This window comes from Anser brachyrhynchus, assembly GCF_964034855.1.
Source record: "Anser brachyrhynchus genome assembly, chromosome: 8".
Taxonomy (NCBI): Eukaryota; Metazoa; Chordata; class Aves; order Anseriformes; family Anatidae; genus Anser; species Anser brachyrhynchus.
Window position 1 is genome coordinate 6,233,242 of NC_137702.1, and position 20,255 is coordinate 6,253,496.

At 39.8% G+C, this 20,255-nt stretch overlaps 2 protein-coding genes across 6 annotated transcripts in view; one reads left to right on the plus strand and one right to left on the minus strand.

Moving 5' to 3' along the window:
• Positions 1 to 20,255, minus strand: part of CPT2 (carnitine palmitoyltransferase 2) — a 68,559-nt gene that overhangs the window by 20,872 nt on the left and 27,432 nt on the right. For both annotated transcript variants that reach the window (XM_080603297.1, XM_080603298.1), the window contains exon 2: positions 13,740 to 13,874. The gene's annotated coding sequence lies outside the window, so the exon portion shown is untranslated. The remainder of the gene's footprint in view (positions 1 to 13,739; positions 13,875 to 20,255) is intronic.
• The window catches only part of SLC1A7 (solute carrier family 1 member 7), a gene marked incomplete at its 5' end in the record, with an annotated part of 51,471 nt that overhangs the window by 12,368 nt on the left and 18,848 nt on the right, over positions 1 to 20,255 (plus strand). For all 4 annotated transcript variants that reach the window (XM_080603311.1, XM_080603308.1, XM_080603309.1 and 1 more), the window contains 3 exons: positions 4,694 to 4,909; positions 17,190 to 17,232; positions 17,841 to 18,060. In XM_080603311.1, coding sequence (XP_080459437.1) covers positions 4,694 to 4,909; positions 17,190 to 17,232; positions 17,841 to 18,060 — 479 coding nt within the window. The remainder of the gene's footprint in view (positions 1 to 4,693; positions 4,910 to 17,189; positions 17,233 to 17,840; positions 18,061 to 20,255) is intronic.

Sequence of the window (20,255 nt, forward strand, 5' to 3'; positions counted from 1 at the left end):
AAGAAATAATTTATTGTAACCTTTCATAAATCGCATAGAGACTATCCAAAGTAAACAAATTTTAATCAAGCCATCCTAGACAAAGTAATTTAGCTGTTGTTTTTTTAGTAACTATAAACAATGAAACAATTGAAGTCTTAGTGAAATAATTAAGCATTAAATATCTGCCCCACTAAAATGCTGCAAGTAAATAAACTTTTTTGAATTGTTTTCCATTTCCAGCCATTGACCAAAATGCTATTTTATTTATTGGCTTCCTGACTCTCTTTCACCAATAAAAATGTGACTAGTTCAGAGAAGAGATAAGACAAATTTGGCTGCATGAAAAGAACTGCCAGGAAACAAATCAGAGTAGATTTAGAATTACCCAAGTCTCAGTAAAAAAATCTAGACATCTTTTAATTGTTATGAATAAAAATACAAACCTCAAATAAGATTCTACTCCTTCAAATATTGTGGAGCATGAATTTTGCATTGTGCGGAGATCTTGAGGTCATCAAAACACAACTCTGAAGAGGCTTGAAAGCCACGGAAATATAAGGACCATAGGACAGATATTTACATATGTAGCAGATACAACAGTTTTGGAGGCTATTCTTCCAAATTGTGTTTAGTCTCTGAGAATACACAATTTCATCCAAAAGCTGTTGGACAAACAAGATGGGAGACTAAAACAATGAAGCAGACTATTCTAGACAGCAAAAAGAAAAGCCACAGAAAGATAATTTTCACATGTAATTGGAACAACCTATGCAGGAGACAAAGAAGTCATGGGGCTACTCAGTTTATGATGATGTCTGCACTTATATCCAGCACCAGCTGTTTTCAAAGCAAGGTGCAAGAAACCTCTGTAATTGTAGTAATCAGGGATTTCACTTAAATCCTGCTCTGCAAGATTTAATATCTCATCTAAAACTCATTAATACATATTTTGGAAGCCTTATTCTCAACATTGTATTTTTTCTATACAAACTAAGAAATGGTCCCTAAATAAGAACTTTTGTGTTTTTTTTTTCTTGCCAGACTCATTAAATGAGTGAGAAGTACTGTAATTATTCAGAAAAGCTGCAGATTGTTTTTCATTGTCTTAATCCTGTTTTGTCCATTTGGCAATCGTTAAAACATTTTATGGAAGCTATGCACAAAACATACTTGTGGAAGATACTTAGCTACATAGTAAGACAGATGATTTTAACCTATGAATCAAATATCTTTCCTGTTATTCCAAGCCTAATCAGACGCTAAGGCTTGACAAGAATTAAAGGTATCCCGTTTTTCATTCCATTGTGTTTCACGACAGTCTAGTACTGAATGGCATGGGAATATCCTTGCTCAGTCTTAGAAGAAGCTTGGAAGCTGCTGGGAAGGGTTTTATGTAGCCAAGAACGTCTGATAAAAATTATTTTTAAGGGAAAACCTGAATACAATACAGCGATCTTTAGTTAAACCATTTGGAAGCTATTCCTTCTGAATTCCCTATTCCCTAGGAAATGAGAAGAGTATTTTTTCTCATCATTCTTCAGCTACACTATGTGAATGCTGGAACTCTAGGGATCAGCAGTGAGGAAATCCCGTGATGTAACTGTGCATTACTGACTTCATACAGTAGCTGTGATGCTCAGTATGTCTATTAATCTTGATGTCTTCTGTGCTATTCCTTCTGACATCCAATATATCAAGCCAAATGAGAAGTAGTTAATGAGTGACTACAGTCCCTTACTAGTTACTGGCATTTCTTCCTAAAAATCAGTCTGAGCAATTGTTTAAAATGTTTGACATTACTCTACAGATTCTGGAAAACTTCTTCCTCTTGTCCCTTCTTCAAACTGAGCTTTGTGGGCCATGAAGAACACAGGGCTTTATCTGAACCCAGACCTTTATTCATCCTTCATCACACCAGTTTCTCCTGTTGCGCCTCCATAGTTAATTACTTTTGAGGACTTTCTCATCACAGCATGAACTGAGCATGACTTTATCTGGTGACAGGATAATCTCATTACAGATGATGATCTTGTTAATGAATATCCCCAAGACAGAGCAATCTCATTATTAGCCCCCTCAGGATTTGCCACCTAAGAGCCAATGTATGTATGATAAGATTCTAGCAGCACAACATTCCCCCAGATCCCAACCACCCAACATCTGAGGCTGAGGTTGCACCCCCAAAAGCAGATGGCCCACTGGGCATGCTTAAGTAAGATTTTTGCCCCTAAGTTCTCCTGAACATACTTCCCAGGTGAACAAGAGAGAAGTTTGTTCTGTAGAACAAACACAACACAGTGGCATCAGGGACAAGAGAAACAGTGCGCCATTCCCACAATGATAATGGCTTCCAGGCAGTACCAGGAAGAAAGCTGTACTGTCTGTCTCCTCGTTAGTGCCTTCTCCAAGTAAGCAGCCTGCATGGTGTCCTACCTACAAGCTACAGATCTGCTTGGTCAAGGCTCAGCCCTTCGTACCACTGATGGCCATTTCCCTGTATAATATACCTATGATGAACACAGAAAATGATTACTATGAAAAACATCCACCTAGCTAGAAATCAACCTGATTATACTTTTTTTTTTTTTCCTGGGGTGGTGGTATGGGGACCGAAGGTGGTGTGAAACCTCAGCCTGTGAGAACTGTGTGAGCAGTCCTAGAAACCTAAGTAACAACATAATGATTGTTTTACAGAAAAGTAATGCAGTATTTTGAGATACATGTAACATTTAACTCACTGTTTTAGAATATTGAGTCTCCCATATGGACGCATCCCAGGGAGATGCCAAGGAGCTAAGCATCATAGCTGCTACTGTTTTTTTTAATATGTAGTGCTGTGTTTGTAAACAATACTTTAAAGGCACACAGAAAGGTGGAATTTTTCTCAGAATGATAAAAGAGAGGGAAGAACAACGGTTAGAAGAGAGAGATATGGAGATACTCATTTTCTAAATGATCTGCATTACAATGCAATGAATGTTTCCCGTTGCTCCTGTAGCGTTAACAAAAAACATCCTAGATAAGAGATTGGCAGTGCAGAAAAGCAATGCATTTTCTTAATTAATCTAGAGGATAGCAGGAACCTGAGCACTAAATCCCACCCATTTGATTTCATTAAATCTACTATAAAGGTTAAGCTGCACTTTAGTATTGGCTCTAGACAACCTTACTGACCAGAGTGAGGTCAAGATCTTATTCAAGGAGGTGCAGCTTAGTACATGACTATTTATGTAGAAAGGCCCGATAATCGGTTCTGTTTTGATGATAAAGCCGGACCATCAGGTCCCACCAAATAGCAAATGTGGTATTTTATTTCACCTGCAGTTTTCCTGACATGCATCCTTTGAAGAGATTACAGAGAATCATTCAAAGAAAAATCTCAGTGTAAAACCCCAGGCAACACTAAACTCAAATCTTAGCCTCAGACCACTTGGAAACAGCACCAGGATCTACGTCAGAGCAGCCTGGACCAAACTCAGGGGTCAAGAACTACCCTAATTTGCCTGTAAAAGAGGGCCAGTGTGAGTTAAACACTTGGTAGAGAGTTATATAGCTTAGCAGAGGTAAGCTTTATGAGGCCACTGACCATCCTCTAGCAGTGGAAAGGAGCCAAAGGTGAAATCACCACAGCATTTTCTTTGCTCCCACTGCACAGCCACGCCTGCCCCTGAAGGAGTTTGTATGTCCAACTTGCCCCTTAGTATTTTTCATTTTGAAATCATGGTCCTGCTTCACACAGGAAGGAGTGAGGGGGCTGACCAGATTTCCTTCAGGGAACCCTTCTAACCTGAATTATTCTACAGTTATGTAGAATTATGTGTAGGGTTTCATACCTAAGTTTGCATGACTAATTATTTGCTATCAAACACGTAGGTTAGAATCACAGGATATCCTGAGTTGGATGGGACCCACAAGGATCATGGAATCCAACTCCTGGCTCCACACAGGACCACCCCAAAACCAAACCATCTGTCTGAGAGCATTGTCCAAATGCTTCTTGAGCTCCAGCAGGCTCAGTGCTGTGACCACTGCCATGGGGAGCCTGTCCCAGTGCCCGACCACCCTCTCAGTCAAGAACCTTTCCCTAACACCCAGCCTGACCCTCCCCTGTCCCAGCTCCATGCCGTTCCCTCGGGTCCTGTCACTGTCCCCAGAGAGCAGAGCTCAGCGCCTGCCCCTCCGCTCCCCTCGTGAGGGAGCTGCAGGCCGCCATGAGGCCTCCCCTCGGCCTGCTCTGCTCTGGGCTGAACAAACCAAGGGACCTCAGCTGCTCCTCATATATGTTGCCCTCTAGACACTTCATCATCTTTGTAGCCCTCCTTTGGACACTCTTTAACAGTTTTATGTCATTCTTATCTTATTGCACCCAAAACTGCACACAGTACTCGAGGTGAGGCTGCACCAGCACAGCACAGAGTAGAGCACGTCATGTGAAACTACCCGTTGAGCTTCAAGGAGCAGTCGACAGGATTCAGTCCCCATGTGGGCAGCCCAAGCTTGCAAGTTCCTTCAAGTAACCAGGATCTCACATGGCAAGCAGGGAATATTCTTTTAGACACGAGTGCTACAGCTCTTGCATTACCGCAAGCTTCAAAAAATATGCAGGCAATCACACAAGAAGCAGGTAAACTGGAATAACTAGGAAATCGGGTTTTCTGTTGCATTAACATTATGCAAAAGATACCATATATCTTGTGTTTTCTTTCCACAGCTTAATGTCTGGGCTAGCAGCCCTGGATGCCAAGACTTCCAGCCGATTAGGTATCATAACCGTCACTTACTATCTATGGACAACATTTGTGGCTGTGATTGTGGGAATAATTATGGTCTCCATTATCCATCCTGGTGGAGCAGCACAGAAGGAGAGCACTGAAGAGGGTGGAAAGCCCATCATGAGCTCTGCAGATGCACTGCTAGACTTAATCCGGTAACTACATTCATTCTTTCCGTTTTCTGGAGGTAACATTTTGTACATAAACACATCAGGAATTGTGGCCTGAGGATAAGTTCTGAACCTAATGATGAACACTTTGTTTAAATTAAGAAAAAGTAAATTGCAGATGATTTTCAAGTTATCAGATGCTTATGCTGTCACTTCCTAGTAAAATTTAAATAAATGGACACCAAATGTAACAGAAATACTAACAACGCTGGTTTTTACACTCCCACAGAATCAAGTGCAGCCTGTGAAGCTCATCATGAAATCTATTATTAATATGAAGGCAGTATTAAGATATAATGTTAATTTAAATAAGGGCAGACAGTTGTAATATGAAAAACCTTAAATATACGGGCTGAAACCCACATTTTTCAGGAAATAATTCTTGAAAATACTGTTATAACTGCTCATAGCAGCTCTCAGATGAAGGATTTCATTAGAAAGACCACTGTTGTGACCTTTTTTTTCCTTATTTTTATCATATTACTTGTTCTGTTTTGTGGCGCTTTTTTTTGTTTGTTTTGCTTTGTTTGGCAGAAGAGAGGGTTCTTCTATTAGGCCAGCATTTGAAGCCTGAATAGGTATTTTGATGGCCTTGCCTGAATATCCCTCTTTGTATCCACATTTCAGGTGCTAGTGGGATGAGTTTCCTGACTGAACCCAGCATGTGCCTCAGATTTATTTTGCTCATGCAAAAAAATCAAGTTTTGCCTTTGAGTGATTCCTCAAGCCGGTGATCTCATAATATATTGGGCAAGGCTTTTAGACCCAGTGTGTGCCTGAACCACGAAGAATTCTCTCTGGAGTTTTACTTACTAAAATACAAAATGTTGGACAATCTTTCTTTCAAAAACCCAAGTTCCTGACCCAGACTGAGCATCAGCACACAAAGTACTTTCATTAGATTTACTGGGACCTCAAATCAGAAGGAAGTGGGATGAAAAGCCTACAAAAATCTTTTCTTTCTCATCCAAGTTGCACTTAGCCAGCCCATCTGAAAGCCGTATGTTTTTCTGTTGTATCAATGTAATACTGAGAAGGTGCCAAATTATATTAGTCATGGAGCAGTAGCTGAGAGCACTCTCTTTTGTAGCCTTCCACAAAACCACCACCTTCATCTGCAAGGGGAATATGCCCATGTAGTTGTATCTCCCTATCTCCCTGGTGAATTTGCTCTGATCTATGTGCAGTGGGATTCATGTGTATGCTTGTGACTAGTTAAATCACAATATTCTGCTTCTGCTGCATGAAGGACTATAATTCTCATAGGTGGAGGAAGGAACTGGAGTTTTAAATCTGAGAAAGATAGACATAAAAGGGAATTTAACAAAAATGTATATTTTTGATTATTATTTTCATAGTGTCAGTGTTTAGAAGCCTTTTCTTGGGTGTTCAGCTGTTTCCTAAGGCCTCATTCTTAAACATATAAATGCTTAGGGAGACAAATGGTGCAATGGTACACCCAAACTGGCCTTAAAGCTAGCTCTAGAAAGGGTCTTTCTAGCCATAGGTTCCCATCCCTTTGTAATAGCCTCATTGCTTTTTGAAAGCAAGAGTAAACCAGTTCATGGAGATGTCAGATGAAAAACAATGTGGGGTTGCAAAGTTTAAATTCAGTTCTATAATATTATACTTGCATCAAACAACTGAATTGCTGTATGACTAGAACCCAAGATCTTAATTATGATTTCACCCCCTCCTCTCTATCTGGCTGGTTCAGCTCCCTGTACGCCACAGATTCAGTGGCGAATGCTTTATTCTATTTGGGAATGCTTTATTCGGTTGAGTCTAATTGCAGGTAAAATACTATGTTGTGATCTAAGCATTTGCATCATCTATAATTTCTCTTCCTACAAACACTCACCTAAGCAAATTGTAACAGTTTCCATGCCTATTTCAGGTATGCATGTTTCCACCCGTGCATGTTAGTTTAGTCTTTGGTTTGGGCAAGTGTCAACAATGACAGGCCAATTAGCCACTCTTATTACTGAGGCTTGAACAGATAGACTAAAGCTCATTCTCCTGTTTCTGTGCTAGGAACCAGCTACAGCTGCATTCTCTTTCTACCCTGAGTGCACAGACTGATGGTTTTTATTCCTCCACTACAGAAATAACCACATTCACTAAATAAATAAATAAATAATAATACAACTGTGGGGAGTGGGCTTTCAGCCTAGATAAATACTATGGGTGAAATCCTGGCTCTGCTGAAGTCAGTTGCAAAACTCCTGGATATCTTTGTGGAAGTCTGGATTAAATGTAATGATGTATCTGCTGGTTTGAGCTAGAAAAGCTGATCCTTCAGCTCAATGATAAATCACTTCCATTCACAGCTGGAGACCATCTTTTTAGGCCCAGATTGGCTTATCTTCTCAATTCATTAATTTCCTCCCAATTTATCAATTGCACATGTGCACAGAAGTTCTCGCAGGAAACATCTGTTATTTTTCAAATAAAGAATGCTAAACATATAAGTGGAGAGATGATATACGTGACATAATTGTGGGGTTTATTTTAAAAGCATGAATCTTGGCATGGTGATACACCTATTCCCCCTCGCTTATTTCAGATTTGAAGCCATTTTGAAATGATGAAATGTATTATCATTTCATGTGATGTTGTATAGGACATTGCCAGGTTCGGAATTTTTGGCAGGGAGGAAGGATGTTGCTAGAAATTTAATTTCTGGAATTTTTGGGTGAGGATTCTGCTTCTAGAAGTGGTTTTAATAAATAAAACAAAGAACTGCTGCTGAGCCTCATCATCATTCTAAACATCTACAACATTAATCAATATTCATATTTCTGGAGTACGTGTGGGATATGGAGGAATAGCATAATGTACCATATACACAGTAGTATTTTGCAGGTGGTGCTTCCCCCATATATTTGCCTATTATGTAAAAGAAAACAATAACAAAAACTCGAGTGTATATGACACAATTAGGACACTGTACCACATGATTCTGAAATGACCCTAAACCTCACATCAACCAGGACATATATTACCTGATTATCATACTGAATTTCCTGCCTTGAAACTTGTATCCACAAGTCAGCCTTTTTTGCTACTCTGAACAGAAGTATTTGAAAGGTTTCCTTTCTAAAGGAAACCTCCAGAGATGGAGGACAAGATCTGTGGATGTGAATCTGCCCCTACCAATTTTCTCCCGGATTCAGCCTGGACAGGAAGGCCACTGAATGCAGCATAATACACGTTTTCAACACTCTTACTTTCTAATGAAAATCTTTTGTGCTGTTTTGGCCTTAAGTGTCTGAATTTTGCTTTAATCTGATCCAACTTTAAATAAAATACATCTTTTGCTGTCTGTGGTTGACATCCATTTAACCAGCTAGTTCACTTTCACACTTGTGCAGGAATCTGCCCTTCCATAACTTGCCCCTCCTCTTTTGCATTGTGCAAGGATCTGGGCTGAGCACAAGTAATTTAGAAGGCAATTGTGAGTCTGAAGCTTTACAGAAGATGCTGTTCTAAAGATGCTTCTCTCTTTAGATGCCTCATTATTACTAGATTGAGACAGATCTACAAACCTGTCTTAATTATATTCAAAGTTTCTGGTATGGGCACTGCAAGGCTCATGAGATTGTATTTTCTTCCATATTTAAGACTATAAATCCTCAGGCTAAGGATCATCTTCTTGTACTCTTAAACGCATCAAAGCACCTCATGCCTTTTGAATTTTAATGCATTTATTCTCATGATGTGCAATACCTCTTTGAGGTAGGGATGATCCGTTTTCCTTTCTTACAGCTTGAGAACCGAGACATGAAAAAAAAAAAAAAAAGGTCACTGAGGGTCATTCAGAAAAATCTGTGGTGCCAGAGGAAATATTCACAGCTTGTATGAGACCTAGTAGGGGTCTTGTTCTAGGAATGTGGCTTTTGGGGCACCTCAATGGAAATAATAGCAATGGATCAACACAGATCTTTACCTTATTTTTTCTATGTGAATTATTGAAATTAACTGTACTTTTTCCCAAAAATAAGAGTGAATTTTTAGTGTTTTTTTTTTGAGTTAAGAAATGAAGAAAGGCAAGATAACCATTTTAAAAGTAATTCAGATCTCCAGTGTTTTGCCCAAAAGGACAAAAAAGGGCCACACTTGCAGGAATAATGTCCAATTTAAGAAATTCCAACTAAGGATTAATGTCGAATTTGGTTTGTTTAACTCGGAAACATATATTCACCTGACAAGCAGACTAGAAAATGCACATTTGTGAATCAAGATATATTACACAGGACCACGCTGTTTACATTAGCAGTCACTATTTCCACCACACTCCATTGCCATTCTCAAATACCTTTAATTTGTAAGGGTAAATTTTGTTGCAACTTAGTTCATGCTACTTGCATTTGTCATCAATGGAAATAAAATTTGACTGATGAGATAAAAATAAACAATCATACACTGTGAACATTCACATTAGGAAACAAATCCCAGCCAAACTGAAGGTTCACCCTCCTGTTTTATATACAGCTGATCATGTGTGAAAATTGGCACCAGAAAATATAGAGTTCACATATATTTTTAGTCTTTCTCAAGTCTAACCAGACAGAATGACATTGTGAGCGAATTCAGCTCAAAAGCTCCAAATAAAACAACTCAGTGAATATTGACAGGATCAAATCATGCCTTATCCAAGCATGACACAAGAGTTTGTACACTCTGGAAGTTTACTGGAAGAATAAATCAGAGCAGTTTTTAACTGTGAATATTCAGGATTGCATCCAATGTAATAGACTTTGAAGCAGGTATCTGGAAACTAAGTTTGGCTGGCCAGCTTTAACCAAAAGAGGGCTTTTTGGTGGTGGTGGTATTTTTTGTTTTCTGTTTTACATATATATATAAATGTATATTATGTATATACATATATACACATACACACCACTAATAGTTATAATAGGATATAAATATTGTAGAGGATTTATATTTTCATGGGAATTCTAAACAGTTTTAAATAATTTCCTTTCCCCCTTTTCAAGCTAAAGACTATTTTATCGTAAATACAAATTACATTTCTTCAAAACACGGCAGGAGAAACCCAGTATCTGCTGTAGTTAGGAAAAAGTCCAAGTAGTGCAGAATGAGAAATTATGCTTAAAGAAGTTTACAGCTGAAGACTGAATTGTATATACAGGCAATAAGATATTAAAGAGTGCATTAAAAGACCCAGGGTTTAAACTATGAAAGAACTTTTTTTAATAAACTTGGCCTACATTCTTCTATCTTTTACCAAAAGCCACTGTGTTACTTGGATAGAAATATTTATGTTTCCTATGGCAAACTAGCCTTTTTTATTAGTTTCAAACTGCCAGTTTTCTTCTATCTCACAAAACAAGCCTGGTGCCAGCACTGTTGAACACTGTATGTGACCAGATGTTCTCTTCTGGTTAATTTTTAAGCACTTCAAGCTGCTCAGAATCCCGATCCTCAAGTATTTACAAAGGCCTCTGAAGCCCCTACATGTGTGGTTCCTATTTGGCATAAAAGGAAACCAACATGGAAAAAGAGATAATTCTGTTATGAAGATGATGACTGGGAGATGGAACACAAAGTGGACTTTTTTGCCCTCTGGTCACAGAGTGGGAGATACATGGGGGCCAGGAGTTAAAACTGCATTAGGAAATCTTCAGCCCTAAAGGGGAATAAATTGTTCATTCTCCTGAAAATTGGCCTGGACATGTTCTGATATGGATGAACACTTGTTATTAAACGATTTTGCTTTCCTGGAACAATAGTGCATATGTGTTGGGCCTGTCATGCTACTTTTGATATGATTCAACCTTTTCAAGATTCTTAAAAATGTGATGTACTTGTGTTTCTACCACAAAGAATGAGTTTCTTGGAAAGTTACAGCACTGTTAGAGCTGTGTCATGACGTTGTCTTTGAGAAGAAGCAGAGTAAGGAGGTTCACCCTCCAGATCCCTTCCTGGAACTGAAATGCCATGCAACAGTGTTACCTTCAGGACAGATAACAGGTCTATTTGTCAAAATGACTCTATAATATTAGTCCTGCCTTGATCTGCAAAAAGACAAGCAAGACACAATGGCTTAGTCCTGATTAGTGATTTTTGCATTCTGTTAGTATCTTTTATCACAATAATGAGGATTTAAATGCTTTTGATTTGCAGACGTGTACTTTGGTCCATTTAGCAGGGACTAGTGTGGTTGATATTAATAACAGATTTCCTAGAGAGGTGGTTGATGCCCCATGCCTGTCAGTGTTCAAGAGGCATTTGGACAATGCCCTAAATAATATGCTTTAAGTTTTGGCTAGCCCTGAAGTGGTCAGGCAGTTGGACTCAATGATCTTTGTAGGTCCTCTCCAACCAAAATATTATATTCTATTCTATTCTATTCTATTCTATTCTATTCTATTCTATTCTATTCTATTCTATTCTATTCTATTCTATTCTATTCTATTCTATTCTATTCTATTCTATTCTATTCTATTCTATTCTATTCTATTCTATTCTATTCTATTCTATTCTATTCTAATTCTAATTCTAATTCTATTGTATTCCATTCCGTTCCATTCCATTCCAATGAGATGAGGCACTGGAGATGATCACTGATGTGCAACATGCACATGGACCCTGAGATAGGTAATTTGTTCAGTCTTGCTGAATTAAATTTTACCCTTGATTTCAGGAGTGCAACTGACATCAGCAGGAAGCTATTTCAGATGTATTCCTATATGGCTGAGGGCATGATTCATGGCTTATGTGGTACAGTAACAGTTGTCAGGAGTCTACACAGTTGATGATGAAGTCATCCACAGGAGAGTAAATGCAAATGAATTTTTGAGGTTAAGGGAATGTCATTGAGAAGTAAGAGGCACCTGACATGAGACTCTAGTAAATAAGAACCATAGTGCTGTTCATTCTTCTGCAGAGCTGTAAGACCTGGAAACTTCATAGTTTTCATGTCAAACTATTCAGACTCCATTTTTACTGTCTCTGTACCCATGCTGTACTGAATACTGTCAAATATGCAGCCTTAAAACAATGTTCTTTCAAGCACAGCTATATTAGTTCTTACATGAGAAATATAGGACAGAGAGCAGAATGTCCTAAACGGTTTTATGTCCAACGCAAATATAGGCCAGTAAAATATTACGAGGACAAGTACGTTGCAAAAAAAAAACCAACAAAACAGGTGGCTTTAATTCCACAGCCCGGGAGACTGCAGCCAACGACTGCCTGGTGTGGCAGGGATTAAGTACTGATAACATCAAAGTCTGAGAGCAAAACCAGATTGCTGCTGCAGAGCAGAGTGCCCCAGAGGGAATGGGTGTTCTGAATCAAGGAAACAACATCTGCTATACCTGCGGCTGCTGGCCTAATTTCTTATTAAAAAGGTCTGTAAAAACTGAATGCCTTGAATCAACAGATGGTGTAGTCAGAACTCCAAATGAGTATTTCAGATATTCAGTAGTGTAATTGCAGCAAGAATTTTGCCTAGTATTTGTAACAGGAGTTATGCAGGAGCCATCAAACTATTCCGATAGCTGTACACTTGCGTTCTGTGGACAGTTCCGCTAAAAGCATGAGCAGTAGAACCGTGTAACAGTGATGATGACATTTGTCCCGCTCACTTCTCAGAGCCAGCAGCCTTCTGAAGAGAGACAGAGGGCGCCCACACACAGAGGGGCACAGGGGGCAGTGCCAAGGCATGGCCTGAGCTGCAAAAGGACTTCCTAAAACAATTCAGCTTCCTAAAGGAGCAGAAAACTAAGGGAGCAAAAATGAGTGAATAGTATTAATTGCTAGATTAATTGCTGGGAGACAATGGAGAAGGGAGAAAGACCTCTCGTTTTTGGCAGTGGCAAGGTACTACATAGTCCTATGTGTATTAAAAGGTGCACCCTTAGAGCATCTCCTTAGACCCGCTGCTGTCTGTACTCGCTACAAGTCTTCACGTTTTTCTTCAAATTCCATGGCTACCAAATTGCAGAGCATGTCTTGCCTTAGTCATACATACACATTTCTAACTCTTGATAGCTCCTTATGTCTGAATCCTCTTACCCCATAAAAGAATGAGGGAAGGGCTCCAAAATTTGCTAGTGGAATGAATCATCCTGTGCATCACAGCAGGATGTAGTCAAAGGAGGTGTTTAGTAGGTCACTTGTCTGCATATGCTGCTATCACAGCAAATGCAGGCCAGGCATGTCATCTGTGGCGCAACAGCTCATGGTCTGTAGAAAGTTCACTGACTTGATATTGAAATTTCATCTATGCTCACTCTTCTAACCTGTAGTGAACACTCCTGCTATCTCTGGCAGAATTCTTGAAGCAGAAGATGCTCTGGGAAATGCATCTTGTGTTCTTCCTCAGGGCAGACAGTATTTTGCTCTTAATTTTTTTATGTAACCAGAAACCATATGTCTGTTTCTGTTTTACAACTGCATCCTTGTCTTAGACCTAAATTTATCTACATTCCACACCAGCCTCACTCACTGTTATGTACCATGTTTAATTCCCTATTATTATGTGAAATTGTTTTTGCCAGGAATGTTGAACTGTGCCGCCGAGGTTAGAGACAATTGCTTGTACTACAGAAGTGAATCCCAGATCACTTTGTTTCACGCAGTGTTATTTTGTGTCCTATATCTTGTGAGCAATTTGAAAGCAATGCTGCAAATTTAGAAATATTGTATCTGCTTAGTTGTTTTAATTGAATAAACATAAGAGCATTTATAGGTGGTGACAGCAATGAGTACCTCTGCTTGAATTATTACTTTTTAAGTACTGACAGTGTCTTTAATTCAATATATGCCAGTGATAAACCAGTACCTGTTCCAAGTAGAGGGACGGCCTCACTTTATGATCCTGATACCAGATCCATGTGGGCAGATCTTCATCCTTGTGCAGAATCACAGTGAAGCTAGTAGGGATCTGCAGAGGCCAATTTGATTGCAGGTTGGATGCCTGGAAGACAGGCAGGCAAATATCAGCATGCAGCAAAATGTTCCCCTAAAGCCAGAATTCGTCAACTGTTTCTGAAGACACCTAACCGAACAAACAAACGCTCCCAGTCACCTCCCAGCTCTTTGTAGCAGTTTGATACTTTCTTCTCATCATTTGTTTTTGGTCCATTAGAGTTCTCTTCCACGAATTGCTCTCTTGAATGTTTTTAATTAACAAAACTAAATTTTGGCTAATACTGGATTTTTTCAATCCAAGTAAACCAGCTTAAAATAAAAAATAAGCCGAAGTTCTGGCAAACACATTCGGGTCAGCCTTCACTAGATAAATTGTGTAACTTTGGTAGGCTAGTCTCAAAGACCGGATCACAGTGCATAATATATTAAAAAATATTGGGAGAATTCCAGCATCCAGTATTAAGTGGGTAGTTGTAATTCCTGCGGGATAAAGAATGATAAAGAAACAAAATGCTTTAATCCTCCATGAATTTGTCTAACATTTAATCTAGCTACTAACCATATGATATTCCCTTTCTCGAGCAGTCTCAATTTGTTCTTAATTCTTCTAATTAAGACAATAAAACTGGGACAGAAAACAGAAATCATCAGCAATTAAAGTCATATTTCTTTGTAAAGCTTTGTCTCACACGTGACATTCACAGTCAGATCTAAGCAGGACTGCTCAGTGTGATCCTTTCTATGCTTTCAGCATAATTCACATTCTCACAGCAGGTTACAACACAATCATCACACTACCACTTCGTACTCCTACAGAACCTTTCTTCTGATCATCTCAAATCATAAAACAAATGTGATTTTATATTACTGAAGCCTTTAACGATGTCGAAGCAGAATCCCCTTACGAGGCATAATAAGGCAGTAATGAACTTTTCTCTTCCATGCTTCCCTCTCCTATAAACATCCTCTCTGTCTCTCCCAGGTCCAGCTCCATCCAGCTGTTCTTCCCTTAGTCCCCAGCCACAGCCAAGCTCCTGGGGCTCAGGCAGGAGGTTGTGTCTGCATCTGACAGGAAAGCGATGCACAGCTGGCTGCTGGCTGCCTTGATTTGGCTACAGATTTGACACTTGAACCAGGGAATGATCAGCTTTTATGGAAGCTTCGCAGAGATAACTCGGTCGATGGCAGCACAGCAGCACAGCACTGCTTACAATGGTGTAGGGAGCGTTGTTCATCGCTAACCGCATTGCTGCACAGTGAGTGGCTTAAACCAAGTCACTGCAATTAAATGACTGTGTACAGAGGGACTGCGTTCATTTAACTAAACCTTGCAAAGTAAGCCTTATGACAAGTTGCTTTCATGACTGCTGCCTTCTGATCTCAGGTCTCTATAGAGCACAGGCATCATCATGCCTGGGGCTCTTAAGCAGGACTGGTGAAATGGAAGAAGACATTGGCAGTGTACAACACAGCCAGGAGGTGCTGCGATCCCTCAGTGATGCCAGGTGGCCCATCAGGCTGCAAGGGATAGGTCTTCTCAGCTGTTTCCCCTTCACCGAGGAGAGAAAGGGCCAGGAGAGTTAAAACAAGAGTAACTGAAGTGCTGCGCATCAACTTCATAGCCTGCCTGTATAGCACTAAAGTTTGCCCTAGAGCAACAGCCTTACCAAAATGACGAATTATTTCTTTATGTGGTTTGTCTGCTCTCACATAGCAGGCCAACAAAACAACTCATTTTCAATCTTCTGCTTCAGTCATCAGACAGTACTGCTCCCCTACAACTCCTTCTGCTTGACCCTGCAAAGGGTAATTAATTATCTGTTCGTAGCAATTGCTCTGTCTGAGGATACTGAAAGATTCTCTCTCTTATACGTCATAATTTGAGATGCAACCATAATGTCACATTGTTATGACTTAAAAGAGCAATAAAATCATTCTTTCTAAGCCAGTGCTGCATAGGATGCTCTTGCCATGACTCCACTTGGCAGCACACAAATGCTGCTGCTGCAAGAGGACAGCAGATCTGCAAAATGTCTCAGGGCGGCATGCATTTACCCGTGTATGCATGCAGCAGTTCTCCTTGCAATGAGAACAGGCTTTTCACATATGCTTAAATGACGTCCTGTCTTGAGGCTTGAGTTGGAATTTCAATAAAAAGTCCTTTGGTTAGAGAATTCAGGATAATTCAGAAATTATTCTCTTTGCATAAGGTTCTGTATATGAAAGCACAGAATTGGGCCATAGGGTGTCACTGCCTTCTCCCTCTAGCTTCAGAAGCTTTGTGCTGAAAATAAGTCAGTTCTGTTAGGTCCTATTCGAGTGATCAGATAAATCTTGATTCCTAAACACTACCTGGAAATATATGACTTTTTAGCTTTTTTGCCCTACTGCACTATGATTCCTCTTTGAAGCCTGTAGAGGGTGTGCTCTCCATTTCAAATTAGGATCGAATGTCTTTCTACAAGGTAATAATCTAGCTCAAACACAAGTTACAAATTAGCTCCAGATACTATTGGGTGAAATGTCATGGTCTGAGATACACTGAAAGTCAGAAAAGGTAATAGCAAGAGTCCCTTTTGGAATTAAAAATCTATTAACCTCACTGCAAATCTCAGTGTATGTTCATTGTTTTCCATTGTAGCTCGGCTGTGAGCAAAGATGAAACTCTTTGCCTCACGTCAGTCTCTTATTCTGAAGCCTCAGGACCATGTTAAAAGAGACTGTACAGCTGTAGTCCCAATTCTCTTAATCAGGGATCAGATCCTCTGTTTGAAAAGCAAACTGTTCTTGACCAAACCTCTGCAAAGTCTACATCACTTCTAACTGTGGTGATAAAAGTGTACCAGGACATACTGTAGTATGTAGTTCATGAGTCATCTCAAAGCAGTGATCAGAAGTCCCAAAGCAGATTACAGCACCCAGGGATCACAGGAATACATCCCTAAACTCTGCCTCTGCCTTGAACAGCTCATTATCCAAATAAGCAAGACAAAATACAGAATAAAGAAATATTTGTCTCCACAGTTAGCAGACAGAGAAGGGAATGACAGCAATTACGTTGTCCCAGTTACGAGATGGAGACAGTGGCAGAGCCAGAAAGTGAAACTAGAGCTCCTGGGTCTCACTCCAGGTATTTCAAAGTGAGTTCCCAAACTTTCATTCTGAGGACCCGTCCCTCTGGTGTGCTTTGCTGAGTTAGTTACAACGGTGTGGCATGAGGGGGAGCGTGGCAGCCTTCCCCACCCATTCAGCCCTTGCTCTTTAGGAGGGTAAATAAGTAATGTATTGTGCTAGGCCTGAGACCCAGGGAATAGAAATTGCCTGCAGTCCCATAGAAATGATTTTATTTGTTCATTTCTAGGAACATGTTTCCAGCCAACCTTGTTGAGGCCACATTCAAGCAGGTAAGTGGTTACAGTTCTGTTACCAGTGAAGTGATGAGCCAACATCATAGAAGGATGTAGATGTATCTTTGTAAAGCAGAATCCAGATACAGACACTGTATTATGTCATATACTATTAGTACCTTGAGCATTTAGGAATTCATGAGTATCTTTCCATTATCCTTAGCAGCCTACAACTAGTAGGTCAAAGTTATTTGAATAGTCCAGAAAGGGAAAGAGAACCTCTTTACCTTTTTGCCTCCTCTTTTACCTCTTTGTCTCCCACCTGGAGCGAAGCTGTGGCATGGGTCAGGCAACGGCTGTGTTCTTTTGCCATTTGTTTATCAAAAGAAACCTTTAGGAGTTTACATTTTTGTTAGAGCATAGCACTCCAAGCTTTATTTTGAGATACCATGTAAACAGCAATTTTACAAGCCTCAAACTCTTTTGAGATTCAAAAAATTCAACTTTTCTTACAGATTTTAGCAGCATAGGGATAGGAGCTGTCTTTCTTTTCATGCTTGTCCCTCTAACATGCAGCCTTATTTAACAAAGCACTTTGGAGGTCTCATTTAACTATTAGTTCCTGCTGGGATATTATAGTAAAAAAATACTTTGTTTTCTTTCAGTATCGCACCAAGAGCATTCCCATCATTAAATCTAACAAAGCATCATCTGAAAGCACAACTCGTCGCATTATAATATATGGAGTCCAGGATGAGAATGGATCCAACGTCCAGAATTTTGCCTTGGATATCACTCCCCCACCTGAAGTGATTTACAAATCAGAACCAGGCACTAGTGACGGCATGAATGTGCTAGGGATTGTGATATTCTCTGCAACAATGGGTAGGTTTCAGACATGTTTGGCTTGCAATAATCCAAGTATCCATTAAGAGAAAAAGATAGGGGTTGGTTGTTCTGTTTCTGGAATAAGAATAACCTGCTCCCAGACCAGGTCCTTCATTAAAGCTCCCCCCACCAAGCAGTAAATGATTTTTGCCCTGGAATCTGCCCTGTCTGCTGTTCTTATCCATTCTTAATTGCATTTTATCACATTATTAGCGTAGAACATAACCGTCACCTATGTTGAAGCACAATTCAGATTATAAGTCTCAGAGATAAGACGGATAAGTGAGTTACAGATGAATAGTGTTTTATCAGTTTTAAACCCATGGATTCTCTCTTTGATTGGAACTTCTTAATTTTATTTTTTTTTCATCATGCAATACTTATAGCAATGTACCTTTCAGTAGTTTATCTCAGTGGACTCTAAGAGATTATATCTAGCTAATTTATTCAGTGTCATTTGCTGGAGGAACTCGTTGGTCCCATGTTACTATGTGTGTTATATTACACTTGTGGATTTGGAAGAGGGAATTTAACCACTCCCTGAAATGTGCCTTAGTTAATGATGACAAAGGTAAGGTACTGATGATTATTACAAGAAAATGCTGATAAAATTTTCTTTATCTAAATTTCTTCTTGGAAGTTAATTTGGTCAGCAGAGGTAGTTCCATAAAACATCTTTGCCTACATTTATTGTATTACGGTTCATACCAGCAGAAGGGGTCAAAAATCAAGTCTGGAATTAGCAGATTAGTCTCTCTTTTTCAGTTTATCTAGTATGTGGTATTCCATATGCATCACTGCTGGAAATTGGCTGCCCCTCAGTTTGCAATATTTTATAGTTGATTCCCAAAGTACAATGTCACAGCAACCGATATTCCAGCCAAAAACTTTTGGATTTATATGAATTAATTACATGCGCTCATTAGGATCAAGGATGACTTTATACTTCTGAAAACCACTCATTGTCTTCCCAGAACTGAATGTATTACTGTTACCATGCCCCTCACTCCTGCTGGCCCAGGGATCAAGAGATGGAAGCTGAGAGCCAGTTTCCTCTGGGCTGACACACAGAAAACGTTCTGCCGGTACTGCCACGTACACGACAGCCCTGGCTGCTGGGCCAGCTGCGACTACAGTAGCTGCACACAGACCTGAGACACTAAGTGCTCAAAACTTGTTGGACACTGGTGGCAATTTCAGATTGTCATTCCAAACAAAGGATGCAGCCAAGCATTTATCACTGCCTTCGGCTTTCTGCAGCTCTCCCCATCCAAAAAGGAAGCAATGGAACAGCAGACGTGGCTTGAATCTCTAGGAAAGAAGGGCATCCTTCTGACATTTTTATTTACAGCAAAAAAATGTACACAGGCCTTGGTGCTTGGTAACAGTTCTGCTCACTTTGTTTTATTTGCACAAAGGTCTTTTTACACCATTTTGGCATAGAAAAATGGCATTAGGGTGGGTATGAACTAGCTGATATTTAAGGTCCTTTCCAACCCAAACCACTCTAGTATTCTATGAGTTCTTATAATTTCTTTAAGACCCTTGAACAGCATCAGACTAGGATAAAGGGACTTCAGAACAACAGACTCAAGCCAACTGTCTTTTTCTTTTCCTGAAGCAGGAGGTGAATTTCTTAGTAACCTCAGTCCAGGAGTAAATCCTGTGCATGAATGACCGGACTTCTTTGCCAGGCATGCATTAAAATGGGGCACCTCTGGCAGGCAGAGTGTGAGGCAGAGAGGACCCAGGAAAAGCCCTGATGCTAGGCTGAGCTGTGACTAGCTATACTGCCTCAACTCACACAGCGTGCAGGAATTTCTGTTAGATGTTATGACAAGTGGAAAGCAGTTGAAACATCTGATCTTTTTCTTGGAGGAGCACACATTATTTATTCACTGCAAGGAAAATGTTTGCACTGAAATGGAGGCTGGCACACCAGGGATGCACCCCAGAGACTCCAGTCCTGCCCACTCCCCTGCCTGACCCCAGCAACAGCCACATGCTCAGATAGGACAGTGTTTTAAAGGACAATTTTCAGCTATTCCTGTAAAATAAAAGTGAAGGTGTTTCTTTTATTTACTTATTTTTTGGCACTATATAGAATTAGTCATGTAAAACTGCCACTGACCAGGCAACAAGAGCTGAACTATATTTAACACCCTGCTAGCAAAGATAACCACTATGCTTAA